At 41.1% G+C, this 17,098-nt stretch overlaps 1 protein-coding gene across 1 annotated transcript in view; it reads right to left on the bottom strand.

The window, feature by feature from the left end:
- Nucleotides 1-11,599, bottom strand: part of RAB5A (RAB5A, member RAS oncogene family) — a 37,638-nt gene extending 26,039 nt beyond the window's left edge. The window contains exons 1-2 of the mRNA XM_012466723.2: nucleotides 11,192-11,599; nucleotides 7,593-7,848 (exon numbers count right to left, since the gene is read on the bottom strand). Of these exons, the coding sequence (XP_012322146.1) occupies nucleotides 7,593-7,755 (163 nt within the window). The 5' untranslated portion in view covers nucleotides 7,756-7,848; nucleotides 11,192-11,599. The remainder of the gene's footprint in view (nucleotides 1-7,592; nucleotides 7,849-11,191) is intronic.
- Between the last annotated feature and the right edge of the window lie 5,499 nt (nucleotides 11,600-17,098).

The raw sequence follows: 17,098 nt of genomic DNA on the forward strand, positions 1-17,098 counted from the left end.
TACCAGCTCACAGGAAGGTTTAAGTAGCCACATCTGATATTTTAAACTGCTGGGCACGGTGGCTCATGCCTGTAATCCCAGCACTTTGGGAGGCTGAGGCGGGCGGATCACCTGAGGTTAGGAGTTTGAGACCAGCCTGACCAATATGGTGAAACCTCATCTTGAAAAAAATATATATATATTTTAAACTAAGACATTGGAGAATAATTAAAGACTATTAAAAGATTTTTTTTTTTAGGTTGTGATATAAGCTGATATATCAAATCTCTACCAACCTCTCTGGGGAACAACCTCTCAAATTCTCAAAATGTACTTTCTAAGAGAAAACACCACGCATAAAGATAATATTCTTTCACTTGAAACCACAATTAACTTCCACAAATTTTAACTATCAGTGTATCAGAAAGTAGAATGAATATTTCAAAACACATTTTTTCTCATGAATCAAAAACCACATGCTGGTAGGTTGCCCTCTAGGTCTTCTATCCTTTCTCCAAAGCACTTTAACAATGTGCACATGCGAAAAGATAAAAGCATATTAAATAAATGCACAGATTATGATTATACAAACAAGTCATTCTAAAGGCTAACAAGTGAACGGTAATTGTAGAAAGCTTTCTACTACTGGAAAAACATGAGTTACTCAGATTTAAATTTTTTGGCTAGCTTTTCTCTGTTTAGGAAGTAACTTTATTCATTCCAGCTTTATTAAGGTATTGCTGAAAAACAAAAATTGTACATATTTATGATATATACTTATGATATATAATGTGATGTTTTGATACATGTACACATTGTGAGGTTACTAAATCAAGGTAATTCATTATTGATCACTTCACATACTCACCTTTGTTTTTTTTTTTTTTTTTTTTTTTTTGAGACAGAGTCTCACTCTGCTGCCCAGGCTGGAGTGCAGTGGCACTATCTTGGCTCACTGCAGCTGGAATTACCATAGCCACCATGCTCAGCTAATTTTTGCATTTTTTTTTTTTTTTAAGTAGAGATGGGGTTTGGCCATGTTGGCCAGGCTAGTCTTGAACTCCTGGTTTCAAGGGATCTGCCCACTTTGCCCTCCCAAAATGTTGGGATTACAGGCATGAGCCATGTGCCTGGCACTCATTATTTTTAATGGTGAGGACATTTAAGAATTTAGCGATTTTCAGGTACACATTATTAATTAGCTGTTGGAAAAAACTTTGATATATACATACATGTAGTACTTTAGCCCTGTAATTTCTCCCTCTGAGAAACTTCCACAAATAACATAGTTGGGCTAGGCGCAGCTGCTCACACCTTTAATCCCAGCACCTTGGGAGAGTGAGGTGGGAGGGCTGTTGTAGCCCAGGAGTTTGAGACCATCTAGGCACCAATAGTGAGACCTATCTCTACAAAAAATAAAAAATTAGCCAAGTGTGGGGTGCATGCCTATAGTCAGTCCCAGCTACTTTGGGAGGATCACTTGAGCCCACATCAAGGCTGCAGTGAGCTTTGATGCCACCACTGCACACAAGCCTGGGTGACAGAGCAGGCTGTTTAAACAAAAAAATATACATATATACACACACAAAATTCTTCAAATCCTCAAATTTTCTAAATCCTAAATCAAATGCTATGCACTAGGTGTAACAGCTACCATCTCAAGATAATACTAAGTCAAGACAATACAACACAAATATCAATAGTGATAAAACTAACTCAGCCAAAAGCAATGGTGGTGATGGTAACTGTAACTTTTACTCTGTGCCAGGCACTGTAGTAAAAACTTCAATAGCCTCTCTTAACCACAATGGTTTATTCTTGAGAATGATGTGGCCATAAATTGTTAGGTAAAATAGTATGTTAATAATAACTTTGAGGCCGGGCGCGGTGGCTCATGCCTGTAATCTCAGCACTTTGGGAGGCCAAGGCGGGCGGATCACCTGAGGTCAGAGTTCAAGACCAGCCTGGCCAACATGGTGAAACCCTGTCTTAAAAAAAAAAGAAAAAGAAAAAGAAAAAAAAAAAACTTTGAAATAAGCCCTGTTTTTCTTAATTTTAACAGTACCTTTTATTCCTATTAGATGTTGTCTTAGAATAAAAACAATTGGTTGGCCATGCTAACCACTTTAGATGGATGTTAAATATGTAAGTAGAATCAGCACTTCACTTAGAGTTAATAATTGCATTAAATTTCTTTAATTAATTTGGTGTATTATTAGTCCTTGATTATTTGTGACAAGAAAGGAGGGCAGCATTGGTACAGATGACTGAGAACTATGGACACTCTCTAAGTAGATTAAAAAAAAAAACAGAATACCCTTGATTGAACAGAAGGGTCTTACTCTCTTAAAGATGCTTAGTAGGTGGCTAACAGGAAGGCATTCTCATATAAAGATATACGGATAACATGTAATGTGGGCAGTACATAAATACATGTAATTCTCAAACTGGGCTAGTTGCATTAACAATGTTTTTGTTTTTGAGATGAAGTCTTGCTGTGACACCCAGGCTGGAGTGCAATGGTACGATCTTGGCTCACTGCAACCTCCTCCACCTCCTGAGTTTAAGTGATTCTCCTGCCCCAGCCTGCAGAGCAGCTAAGACTACAGGTGCCTATCACTACACCTGGCTAATTTTTGTATTTTTAGTAGAGACTGGGTTTTACCATATTGGACCAGGCTGGTCTCAAACTCCTGACTTCAGGTGATCTGCCCACCTCAATCTCCAAAGTGCTGGGATTACAGGCGTGAGCCACTGTGCCCAACCAATAATGTTTTTAAAAATCCAACAAACACCACACCTCAAAAAAACCCCACAATTATTCCAGGTATGGGAGAATCAATATTAATACCAATGTAAAATCAACTACTCATAACACATAAAAGCAGTGTTTCTCAAACTTAGAATACCATTAGAATAATCTGGAAAACTTGTTAAAACCTAGATTGTTGGTCCCACCCAAATGTTTTGATTCAACACAAGATTTTACATTTTAACAAGTTTCCAGTTAATGCAGCTGCTTCTGGAAAAGGGAACGTTCTTTGAGGACCACTGCTCTAAGCTAATGCTCAAAAAAATCACAGAACCAGCAAGAGGAATGTTAATATTTTCATGTACAATTCCATCACCTAAACCTTAGAGTCTATAAGACATTTTTTGATTAGTGCATACAAAATTATAAATGTGGTATGAAGCACTTTTCTCAGAAAAGAAAAAAAGGATTCTTTGCTTGCTATTTCACTGCATATTCTAACCACTGAGGATTCATCTGTTTACAAATATCACATAAATGTCTTCTTAAAAATAAATACTCTTTTTTTTTTTTTTTTTTTTTTTTTTGAGGCGAAGTTTCGCTCGTTACCCAGGCTGGAGTGCAATGGCGCGATCACGGCTCACCGCAACCTCCGCCTCCTGGGTTCAGGCAATTCTCCTGCCTCAGCCTCCTGAGTAGCTGGGATTACAGGCACGCGCCACCATGCCCAGCTAATTTTTTGTATTAGTAGAGACGGGGTTTCACCATGTTGACCAGAACGGTCTCGATCTCTTGACCTCGTGATCCACCCGCCTCGGCCTCCCAAAGTGCTGGGATTACAGGCTTGAGCCACCGCGCCCGGCCAAAAATAAATACTCTTTGAGAAGAGAAATTCATTAGAAATCTTTAAAGTTTTTCCAGGTATTTAAGGTACTAAGTGAAAGATGGCCAGCCCTATCATTCAATAAGTATTTTCTGAAGAGCTGCTGACCCTAGAGATGCAATACCAAGTAAAGAAGGAAGACAACTCTCTGAGCCTACCCTTGCTAACCTCTGGGCTAACTTTCGACAAAGAATAGAAATATAAATGTCAAGCAAACTTTAAACCCCTACAAACAAGCTAGAACTCTCTAAATTGCTAAATCTCCTGCACATGATTTCATCAAGAGTGCTATACGGGTAAGAGGCATGAAGTATGGTGAGGCAACAAGGATTCATTCTTTTTGGTTTTTTTTTGAGACAGGGTTCTCAACTATGTCACCCAGGCTGGAGTGTGGTGATATAGTCTCGGCTTACTATAACCTCTGCCTCTTGAGTTCAAGCAATTCTCCCACCTCAGCCTGAGTAGCTGGAACTACAGGTGTGTGCCACCATGCCTAGCTAATTTTTACATTTTTGTAGAGACAGGGTTTCACCATGTTGGCCAGGCTGGTCTCAAACTCCTGGACTCAAATAAACTGCTCACCTTAGCTTCCCAAAGTGCTGGAATTACAGATGCGAGCCACCACACCCAGAGCAACAGGAATTCTTAAATCAAGTTACTGCTTTTAGGAAGAACCACACATATTACAGAAGAAATCTTGATCTTCTTAATGAATCCAGAATCCACAAATCAAGAGTGTAACATATGATACCTACCTTCGAACACAATCGAATAGAGATGAAAATTTTAAGTGAATGCTTCAGAATAAATAACTCATGTTAGGAGATATAAACAATCAAGTAAAAACTAAACAGTTGAGGCCAGGTGTGGTGGCTCACACCTGTAATTCCAGCACTTTGGTAGGCTGAGGCAGGTGATCACTTGAGGTCAGGTGTCCAAGACCAGCCTGGCCAACATGGCAAAACCCTGTTTTCACCAAAAATACAAAAGTTAGCTGGGAGTCATGGTGTGCACCTGTAATTCCAGCTACTAGGGAGGCTGAGGTTGCAGTGGGTCGCGATCACACCATTGCACTCCAGCCTGGGCCACAGTTTAAGATTCCTTCACAAACAAACAAACAAACAAACAAACAGTTGAAATGCAGAAGAGTTGGCTGGCTTCATTTTTCAGATAACTTCTACTACATGTCAGCCAAAACGAAAATACATATTACCTACAAGTTATGGACCTTTGGGGTTTATCATGAAATAGCTCAAACCTTAAAATTCTTAAATGCTTTAGATATACTCTACTTCCTAAAAGTGAAGAGCTATGAACACAGAGCATAAAAGAACAGTGTCCACAGCCATAATCATAATGGTACTGTCATATCTCCTGAATAGTATTAACATGGGGTCAGCACAGTGAAAAAGTGTCCAAAAAGGATTAACAGAAATTTGGGCTGGGGCAATCGCTCATGCCTGTAATCCTAGCACTTGGAGAGCCCGAGGCAGGCAGATCTCCACGGAGACCAGGAGTTCAAGACCAGCCTGGCCAACATGGTGAAACCCCATCTCTACTAAAAATACAAAAATTAGCCAGGAGTTGGGGCGCACGCCTGTAGTCCCAGCAACTTGGGGGCTGAGGCACAAGAACTGCTTGAACCTGAGAAACGGAGGTTGTAGTGAGCCAAGGCTGTACCACTGCACTCCAGCCTGGGCAACAGAGACCCTGTCTCAAAAAAAAAAAAAAGGATTAATAGAAATTTGGATACAAATTCCCTTTTGTTTTTAAATAGGAAGCTTTATACATAGAAATTAAAATCTACGAAAAATCATTAATGAAATCTAGACACTCTAATTGGTGTTAAATGGAGACTATATATAGATATACACATACCAGAGATATTATTTATGATACACTGGATATGGGGTTATATTTTTACTTTAAACATCCTTCTTGAGCTATCATTAAAATAAAATAAACTTAGAAGTGGATTATCCAAAACAAGATAAAATTTCTAGTCTTAAGCTTTTGCAAAGCTCTGCAGGAATTAAGTTCTACACTACAGTACTTCAGAGTTTTTATTATTTTACTAAAATGTTATTTTAGTAAATATTAGTAAAACAGTATTTTAGTAAAATAATATTTAATATTTTACTAAAAATTTTAACAAAAAATAATTTTTTGTCTTACTAAAAAAATCACATATGGATGTGCCTTCAAAAAAAAAAAAGGATATCTAATATATCATGTATTAACATTTTTTAAAATGCCAAGACTTCTGACTCAAAATAAAAGCTCCATGATGCTTTCTGATACTCAGTCATTAGAAAAAAACATAAAACATTCTAATATAACATTGTAACAAGATACACAAAGCCCAGGAGGTAGTAGAGTTCTGTAAATTATCTTACTAGAATGGGTCTAAGATTATGAATAACATTCTCAAATGTATTTGCTTAAGAACACTCACTAAATGCACGGTATAAAGCTTTGCTTCTTAAAGATTCTAAGAAGTTGCCACATGCCAGTTGGTATCTACCTGTCTCATGTATTTCAAAAGTCTGACTTTAATTTTACAATATGGGGTTAAAATATATACATGAATACCTTAGAAAATAGCACTGCTTATATATCTATTGCTTGCAAAATATTGTGAATCTCAAACCGTGTAGTTCTTCCCACACATCCATCATCTTATTTAAAAGCATCATTTCACAGATAAAACAGAGGCAAAAAAGAGGCTATCTTGTCCCACTGTTATATAATTATAGGTTTCTTTGATTTTTTTAAGAGATGTGGGTCTCATTATGTTGCCCAGGCTAGACTTGACCTCCTAGGCTAAAATAATCCTCCTGACTCAGCCTCCAAATACCTAGGGCTACAGGCATGCACCACCATGCCCAGCTAAAATACAATTTTCGCATTTCACGTCTTCTCTTGACAATACTGTACTGTTTTTTGCCCCCTTTTTGCCCTGCATCTTACCTTCCCCTCATCTCTGTCCCACCATAACCACCTTGTGCGGTGCCTACTCTTTCCCTTCTTTCTTCTTTTTCTCTAGGTTCCATTTTCCTGTCATGTCCCTTTCTGTCCCACCATAACCACCTTGTGCAGTGCCTACTCTTTCCCTTCTTTCTTCTTTTTCTCCAGGTTCCATTTTCCTGTCATGTCCCTTTCTGATAATCACTTTTTCTCTTCCCTCAGCTTAGGAGCATTCTTACACGTACATCTTAGCAGAGAGCACCTGTAACCACGGCTACCTGGGAGGTTGAGGCTGGAGGCTCACTTGAGGCCAGGAGTTCAAGACCAACCCGGAAACACAGCAATACTCTGACTCTTTTTAAAAAAAAAAAACAAAAAAAAACAACTTTCCTGGCAGGATGGCATGCACTCGTAGGCCCAACTACTTGGGAGGCTAAGGCAGGAAGATCATTTGAGCCCAGAGTTCCAGGCTGCAGTCTGCAGTGAGGTATGATCCTGACACTGCACTCCAGTCTACACAACAGCAAGATCCCGTCTTTCAAATAACAAAAAAAGTACATCTAACAGTATTTAATTAATTGGACAAGTATAAATTATTCACAAATAGTTCAGTTATATAGATCAGAATTTAAGGTTACCTTTTTTTACTATTCGTTTTAAATCGATATAACTGAGCACAAATATGCACTGTATTAATTTGAAGAAGCTTCTAGTTGTCAGCAAGAAATAGATACCAGATCAAATCTTGTAACCTGAAACACTGATTCTACTCATGTTTTTAACTGTATTTTAGCTACAATATAACCACATGGAATTAACCAAACAATCAAATGTAAAAAGACATCGTTTCAACAAAGATAAAGGCAAGTTTTAAAGTTTAAGGTCAGCTGAATAACTCTTTTCTTCACTCTGTGACTTATTTAGCTATTCACAATCACACAATTGGAACATCAAAATATTTTCTGTCAACGTACGATTTGATTAAATGAAGCAGGGAAAAAAAAATCTCACCCCCAATGGTACTCTCTTGAAATTCATGAAACTGGCCTTTCACAAAACGAAGCACTAGACTTGATTTGCCAACAGCAGACTCTCCCAGAAGTACTAGTTTGAACTGGCATATTTTATTTCCAGTATTTGGCCCGTTGGGTCTTGTTGCACCTCGATTAGCCATGTCCAAATTTGAAATAAATCCCTAATTTCAGACTCTTCAATGAACTTCCAGAATTCAAGGGGTCAATCTTCTTCTTTCTGGAGGTAAAGAAACCTGTAAAGAAACAATTATGAAGTAAATATACAAATCAGTAAAGCAAATTTATTATTAATCACTTTAAATTTTGCCTATAGCATATTACGATTATTTTAAGCTCTACTAGACCTCAATGTCCTTTAGATTATGTCACTATCTTTTACAGGAAATTTAAAGGTATAGGATTTGAGCTCAAAATCACTTTTTTTTTTTAAGGCTAACCTCAAAGCTTCAACTTTGCGCCAGTACTTTAAGTACTTAACTTCTCAACAATCCTATAAAATGAGATATTATTACAATCCTTATAAATGAGGAAGCAAGCACAGAGACGTGAAGAAGCTTAATTGAGGTCACAGAGTTACTGTGACAGAAGTGACACAGAGCTGAGTTTCAAATCCAGGGAACCTGGATAGATGACTCAAGAGTTCAAGTTCTAGAGCCAGGCTACTTGGGTTAACATTCTTTTGAGAAAAATTATGTTATTAATAACTGGGAAGCTTTTAGAACAGATCCTAGAATTTACTATTATTTGAAGTCTTCTGTTAAACAATGCTTAATGGTAATTTGGACAACAAATATTTTCAGTCACCAGGGTTTGTGTGCCTAACGGTGGAAAGACTTAAACTGTTTCCTCACCTGCTCAAGTATACTATACATAGAAATGCTAACAGCTGTTTTCTGTGTGGTGGGATTATTACTCATTTATTTACTTACACTAACTATAACTTTTTTGTAGTTTTTGGACGAACAATATGCATGCCATTTTTTATAAACTTTAATTTTTTTGAGAAAGGGTTTTTCTCTCTCACCCAGGCTGGAGTGCAGTGTCGTGGTCCCAGCTTACAGCAACCTCAACCTCCTGGGCTCAAGCACTCCTCTTGCCTCAACTTCCTGAGTAGCTGGGACTACAGGGCACTCAGAACCATGCTGGGCTAATTTGTCGGTACAGACATTGTCCTGCTATGTTGCCCAGGATGATCTAGAACTCCCAGGCTCAAGCAATCTTCCTGCCTCAGCCTCCCAAAGTGCTGGGATTACAGGTATGAGTCACCACGCCCAGCCTGCAGGCCATTATTTTTTATTTAAACAACACATTAAAAAAAACTAGCCTGAATGGTGACTTCTATGTGTTACTATTATCTAATAATGCTAACTTTTAATCTCTAAGGAATTAGTGAATATTTGAAGAACTTTTTTCAATCCACTCACAAACCAATGTTCAGTTTCCTTCTATCTTCAATCAAAATCCAAATATATGCTAATATATTAAACCTGATGATTCCTTCTCTAAAAACCCTGCTATATTTCATTTAGCTACCTCATATAAGAAATATGCCTTTTGCAACCACAGACAGGGGCTTACACCAGTAATCCCAACACTTTGGGGGTGAGATAGGAGGATTGCTTGAGACCAGCCTGGGCAACATAGTGGGATCTTGTCTCTATATTAAAAACAAAAAACGAAAGAAATATGCCTTCCCCATAAATTGAGTTTATAAGAAACGCTCTTCATAATGAACTAACATATCCATGAGATGTTCTTAAGGCAATAAAATTGCCTCCCTGCCTTAACTAAAAGCCAGCTTTTTAGAGTCCTTATCTTTTACCATTACATGCTGAAATATTTAAAGATACAATGTCTGAGTTGCTTCCAAATAGCAAGGTATAAATAAAAATGCCCCCTCCCCCACAAACACACTAGATTGGGAGTCTAATCCTGGCTACACCAATTTCCGCCTGGGCAAACTCTTTAATTTCCAAGTCTCTATTCCCATAATATCTAACTTGCATAGCTGCTGTGAGAATTAAATGAAACAATCCATGTAAATAATCTCTAATACACACAGTAGGGATTGAAATTGCCAATAATGTGGTCCTTTGATAAGAAAATGATAAAATATCAATAGAACATCATATACACTGAAAATGCACCAACACATCTTCAGATATTACACACGCAGTACCAACTGAAACATTTTCCATTTATCCTTTTAACTACTAAACAAGAAATTATTTATTAGGGACAGTATGCTCCAAATTTCTAAGGTACTTCCAAAATTTCAGGGACACCAGACTCCCACTCTCCCACTAAAGAAAAGAAATCAAAATCAAACAAGATTCTGATTTCACTTTGACTTTTAAGGTTCAAAGCTACTCAATTGTGGTTACTCACCCCCAGCTCCCAACCCCCCTACCAGCCCCCACCCCCGCCCAGGGATCTCAAACAGGAAATAACTTAATAGTAAATATACACTTAGCATAACACTAAGGTTAAAAATTATGTGCATTCATTTGTATTCACTTCTTACTGAAACTCGTTTTGCAAAACAAGAATCCTGCATAATATGCATTTGTAATCTTTTGAAAATAACTGTTATTCATTCTATAGTTAAAATCCTTCTAAGGGTTCTTTGATCAAAAAATTTACTGACTTAATTTGTGCCTGGCACTGTTCCATGTACTTTGCTTACACAAATGCTCAGTTATCATTTCCATTTTACTTTAGGAATAAAGTTTATGAGCAATCCTGAGTATTCCCAGAGGTGCAACTGTTTTGTCTCATTATGTGTAAGGCAACAACTGATTGAACGCCTCGATTCCACTAAAGCAATACAAAAATTAAATATGCGAACTATGACTTTCAGAACTTAAAAGTTTGGAAGTCTCAGAAGGTAAAGCAGCTTCCAGGGAAGACAACATCAGAGCAACTTTCAAGGTCTCTACACAGTGAAGGAGTTCAGCGGTCCTGTTATCTTGAATCTCTTTAAAGCCGTAGTTCACTACCTTCCATATATATAAGATGCGAGTCTCTAGACAGGCTATTTTGACAAGCCCCCCACCCTCTCCACTACCCGTCTTTGGAAGTTGAAGGTAGGCGGAGCTCCCCACATTCACACCTGCGGTAGGCCCGGGTTCCTGCTAGGAGAGCACTTGAGTAGCTAATAGCCAACTCCAGATCGCCTGGATAAGCAGCACTCGCCAGGTCCCTTGGCCTTTCCAACCTCCTCCCCCGAACCTGGATGGCTTTGACCGAGACCCCCAGAACTGCCAGGACAGGGAACAGGCGGAACCGCGGCCTCCAGTACACTTTCCACGGCGCCATCTTGAGAAGGGAAAGGGTGACACCCGTCGCTCCCTCAGTCAGTCCCCAAATCCCGGTCTCCAGAGCTCCTTGAGGATGAGTCACCAGGGCTGGCAGAACAAGACGCTGAGTTCGATAGTTCTCTGGTACCAGACACTAGTGCGCGTGAGGGAGAAGGGGCGGGGGTCTCAGTGCCGGCAGGGCCGCGGACAGGCTGGGGACCGCGGATAACCTGGGGTCCAGGCCCCCGCCGCGCAGGGGGAGGGGCGGTTCGGTTACCTGAGACAGCAGCAAGCGGAGCTGCGGGGCCGAAGCTTCCTGGCAGCAAGGCCCAGGCGTGGCCCGTGGGACGAGTGTGTCTATGGCGGTGGTGGTGGTGGCGGCGTCTGCTCTTCGCGCCGCTCCCCTCACAGTGGACTGTGCGGGGCTCCTGCCGTGGTGCCGCCCCTGTCGGGCTCCGTCTCCGCCTCTCGCCGCTCCGCCTTCCTTTTTCCTTTCTCCTCCTCCGCCGCCGCCGCCGCCGCTCGAGTTCCGACTAATTCTGCCTCCTCCTCCCTCTGCCTCCTCCCCTCAGGCCAGCCGCCGGCTCCTTCACGAACCAAAACACAAACACTCAAGTCCCACCGCTGGAGCCACTTCCGCTGCCCGGTGTCGGCCCCACCGCCACGTCGCCGCACGCAGCGAACTACGCCCCTTCGTCACTTCCCGTTACCGCCAGTCCGCCCTCTCCATCCACTTCCCCGCCCCCTCCCGAATCCCTCTCCGCCCTGGTTGGTTCGCGGGGCGGGGCGAGGCAGGGTGTCACGTGACCCTGCGAGAGGCTCTGATCCGCTCTGGCCGCCTTTCTTCCCTTCCCCCACCGCAGATGCGCGGGGCCACGCCCTCTCCAGCGCCATTGTTACCTGGGCGGGAGTCTCTGGGCTGCGGGCGGCCGGGGGCGGGGAAAATTCCTTTACTCTGCTTTGGGGGAAGACCAAAAGAACTTGTGTTTTGGGGTTTTTTTTTGTGCCCAGCTCTTGTGGGAACATCGAGGTTCCCTCACCCCAATCTGGCACCTTTGCGAAGGGGCTTTATTAGAGGGCACTTAGACGTCTTAACTCTACAGAACCTCTCCCCTCAAAATGTCCCTGGGGTTGGGTGGGTCGATAAAGACTGGTAAATCGCACTTACCCCAAGGAGGAAGAGAGGGCCCTCTGTATCCCAAAAGCCGCCTTTAGGCGCGTAACAATAAGTCGCTTCCACTTAGAGTTTACCTGGTTTTGGTAGGGGGCGGGGAGAGTCAAATCCTAAAATAGTATCTAGCCTTTATTCAGAGTTTCCTTTCACTCTTTACTGTACTAAACTCTTTACAGGAATTATCCCATTGAATTCTTACACTAGGAGTCTTTCATTCTGAAACTAACTTGTTAATCGCCTGTTCCCTACATTCGAATTTTGATTCCCCTTAGTGGTCCTCACCTCTGTAAACCTGTATCTAGCCCAGTGCCTGGCAGCCAAGTCTTCAGTCCCAATGATGGATGTTTTACGGGTAAAGAATTTGAGGCAGAAGAGGTTAACTTGTCCGAGATCATTCCTGTGTGGTGCCGAAGCTGAATTCTAATCTGCGGGTTGGCTCCAGAATGTGAGTTGCTGAACACAATTCTGGTGAAACACAACCCAAGACGTACGTTCCCCTCCACGGGGGACCTACTGAAGATGTGCTTTTGTTGAATCCCACACCACAGTCAGTCTCTGGCGAGGCTTCTGCCCCACCCCCTCCCCAGCCCCTGCCAAAAAAATTGTTTTGGTAATTTGGTAGAATATTCAATTGATTTTCCCTCGGAATAAAGGCTACTTTTCAGTTTGCAGTTTACAATGTATAGCTCTGTTGTGAGGGCGAGAAGTGTACCGGGTTAAGGTATCCTGTGGGTGCGCAGTCGGCATTGTGCCATGAAGATGATTTGAACTTTGAACAGCCAGTCTTTCATAGTAACTACCCAGTTGCCAGAAGAACGTAATGTGTAATACGTAAATTGTACCTGTGGCGTTTTTTCCACAAGGAGTTGTTCCAATATGAACTATTAGTCATGGTAATAGCTCTTTGACAATCCCAGGAGGAATCAGGAAATAGGATATGTCACATCAGTTTTGTCATGTCAACAACATGCCCAAAACCAAACCTATTCCACTCCAAACCTGCTTCTGCTTAGAGACTGGTATTAACATCCTCCCAGTCACCCAGACTTGGAAAGGCAGAATCATCTTCAACTCTTCCTTCTCCTCACAAACCATTGTCTGTTCTATCAACAAATTATGTAATCCCCAAATTTGAGGTCTAATCCCAACACCTGGTCCATGGTAGTGTTTCTATAAATAAACTGGAATTAATGCATACTGCTGCTCTTTCTGTCCATTCTTTACACTTTAGCCAGTCCCTCTACTAAAAAATGTTCAATGGTATCTCATTACTTGCCAATCTAAAGTTCTTTTAACTCTAGTCCCAACCCATGTTTCTTTCATTTTATTTCTATAGAATCCCTCTCACCAAACTCTTTGTCCCCTAACCACACGTATCTACTCTGGGTTACCTGAATATTGCCTGTGTGTTGCCATCTTGGTATCTGATCACTTTATTCCCTCCACCTAGAACACCATTATTGTCCATAACTACTGTTTCCATCTCAGCCAGGATACCAGTTCCTCTGGACAGCATCTGCATATACTTCTACTGGATTTAATTATTATTTTTTTTCCGTAATTTCACAATACTTTGCCTTAGTCTCTATAATAACTGTCTTAAAATCTGCCTTATTTTAATAGTTAATCAGCACCTGAACTTTTCTCCTTAGCCTTTCATTGCATTATAAGGTTTTTAAGGGTTGGGACCATCACTTATTCATCATTTCAGCTCTTCACAGAAGACCTTTGATTGCTATAGTAGGGACCCCCAAAGTATTGGTGAACTTATGTTTAGAATGGTGAACATTAGACTAAGAAGACCTCACAACTAAAACATTCGATGCTGAAATTTATAAATTGCAAAAAAACCTCCCTATTTCATCGTTTCAGTATGTTGCTTCCTCACTCATTTCTGTTTGATTTTGTCTTCACCTCCTTCATGAATACATCTCACAATATTTTACAGTTTAGTCATAGTGTTTGCCTGGAAGAGTGCTGCCCTGGTGGCTGGCACTTCTAAAGATCCAGTAGTAATTTTAGAGAAATTGAAATGCCACGGTAAAGCTCTGTTGTTGTACTGCCACTTGCAATATGTCCGTGTTTTCTTTTTCATAACCCCAGATAACTGAGGAGGACTGATAATTGTATTATATTTTAGTGTCAAATGTAGAATCCTATCAGTTGATAGAATTTGTTAAGGAAGCTACAAAATGGATAAATAATCATAAAGACTTAAACATTGACTTTAGTGCTTATAGTGCCCTCAAATCTCTCAATACTCAATGACAAATTCCCAGTGGCAGGTGTCACCCAACCATTACAGCACCCCATATCCTTCTCCATCTCTTCCAGGAAATCTGTCCTCCCTTGTGTAGCTGAAGAATGAATCTTTGAATAGATGATAATGAATGGTTTCATTTACTTTTAATTGTGACTATCTGGAGACAATTCAAAATTTTTTCTGGAGACAAACCAACGGTAACTCTAACATTGGCATGGTAACAAGTTAGTGAATAAAAGGCTGTGAAGCTTGAGCTAGTCGTGTTTGAAAAGCTTGTGCCTTTGGAGAATATCATTCAGGCTTCAGCTCAATGTCACCTTCCTACAGGACTTCTAAGTCCACTAATTCTAAAGTGCTTTCTTTTTTTTTTTTTTTTTTTTTTTTTGAGACGGAGTCTCGCTCTTGTTACCCAGGCTGGAGTGCAATGGCACGATCTCGGCTCACCGCAACCTCCGCCTCCTGGGTTCAGGCAATTCTTCCTGCCTCAGCCTCCTGAGTAGCTGGGATTACAGGCACGCGCCACCGTGCCCAGCTAATTTTTTGTATTTTAGTAGAGACGGGGTTTCACCATGTCGACCAGGATGGTCTCGATCTCTTGACCTCGTGATCCACCCGCCTCGGCCTCCCAAAGTGCTGGGATTACAGGCGTGAGCCACTGCGCCCGGCCCTAAGTGCTTTCTTAAACATAAAAGCAGTCTGTTGTCTTCATGTCTTCTATATCTTATCGAATAACACTTAACACTATTTGATAAGATATTATGCATTCCACTTGATGGTTATCGATCCCTACTAGAATATAAGCTCCATGAGATAGGGATTGGGTTATATAGTCAGTCCATCTGCTGGTGATTGGTTCTTGGACACTACCCTATTACCCCACCATGTGGGTACCAAAATTTGCAGATACTCAAGTCTCACATAAAATGGTGTAGTATTTGCATGTAGGCTATTCTGTATGCTTTACATCATCTTCAAATTACTTACAATACCTAATACAATGTAAATGATATGTAAATAGTTATGTTTTCTTCAATTTGTATTATTTTGTATTGCTTTTTTTTTTTTTTGGAGATGGAGTTTCACTCTTGTCGCCCAGGTTAGAGTGCAATGGCACAATCTCAGCTCACTGCAACCTCTGCCTCCCAGGTTCAAGTGATTCTCCTCCCTCAGCCCCCCGCCCCCTGAGTAGCTGGGATTACAGACATGTGCCACCACGTCTGGCTAATTTTGTATTTTTTAGTAGAGATGGGGTTTCTCCTTGTTAGTCAGACTGGTCTCAAACTCCCGACCTCAGGTGATCTGCCCGCCTCGGCTTCCCAAAGCACTGGGATTACAGGCGTGGGCCACCACGACCAGCTGCCTTTTTTTTTTTTTTTTCACTCAAATGCTTTCTACAGAATACAGAGGGCCAACTGTATTCCATTGTATTCCCAACACTGACACAAAATGGGGAGGGACTCAATACCTTTTTGTAGAATGAATGAATGAATTGAATGAGCCCTTATACAAAGTTACCTTGATTTACACACTACAAAGTCATTTAAAGAATTTATGGCCAGGCACGGTGGTGCGTGCCTTTAGTCCCAGCTACTTGGGAGGCTGAGGCTGGAGGATCACTTGAGTCCAGGAGTTCTGGGCTATAGTGCGCTATGCTGATAGGGTGTCCGCACTAAGTTCGGCATCAATATGGTAAAATCCCGGGAGCTGAGGACCACTAGGTTGCCTAAGGAGGGGTGAACCAGCCCAGGTCTGAAACGGAGCAGATCAAAAGTCCTGTGCTGACCAGTAGTGGGATCGCGCCTGTGAACAACCACTGCGCTCACACATCAGGCTACTTTTTTACTTTCTGGGGCACAATGGCTTATGCCTGTAATCCCAGCACTTTGGGAGGCTGAGGCAGGCGGATCACCTGAAGTCAGGAGTTCGAGACCAGCCTGACCAACATGGTGAAACCCCATCTCTACTAAAAAAAAAAAAAAAAAAAACCTCTTATTTTTTTCCTAACATATTATAATGAACATTTTCAAACTGTTGAAGATGAGAAACTTCAAGGCAAGATTCATGATGATTCATGATGACAAACAGAAGATTCTTTCAGGTATAATGAAATTATTAACTGGATCTAGAGAAGAATCAAGATGTTGAGAAGGAAGAATTTGAACATCAGCAGAAAGAGCTGGAGAAAGTCTGCAATCCCATCATTACCAAACTGTAGCAGAGTGCAGGAGGAATGCCTAGAGGATTCACTGTTGGTGGATTTCTTCCTTCTGGTGGTGCTTCCTTAGAGTCCATCACTGAATAAGCCAACCCAAGTATAGATGTAGCATTGTTCCACACACTTGAAACATTGAAGGACCCAAATATGTAGCAAATTCTGTGGCAGATTTTTTTTTGATCAGGCAATGTAGTTTAATTTTTCCCAGTCAAAATTAGCCCCAAAAGGCCTGTAACCTCATAAAAAAGAGAAGTGCTGAGAAAGTAAGCCTTTAAAGGAATTGGAGAGATTATTCCAAATTGGGGCAGGAAATTGAGTTGGCTTCATGAGGAAGGTGGTGTTTGAGAGATGTAGGAATATGGCTGAGTCAACAGGGGCAACAATGGGCCTTAAACTCCTGTAGAGGAGATACAACCAAATCTATAACACAAAGTTGTTGGAAGGTGTGAGTGTTATCCATGCCAGTTCGATATCAATTGTTCAGTTCTACAATGATTTATCAAAGCCGCTTTTAGAGGCTTGTGTAACTCAC

The sequence above is a fragment of the Aotus nancymaae genome, unplaced genomic scaffold (genome assembly GCF_030222135.1).
Source record: "Aotus nancymaae isolate 86718 unplaced genomic scaffold, 86718_ANA_hifiasm-v0.15.2.pri h1tg000019l, whole genome shotgun sequence".
In the NCBI taxonomy this organism is placed as follows: Eukaryota; Metazoa; Chordata; class Mammalia; order Primates; family Aotidae; genus Aotus; species Aotus nancymaae.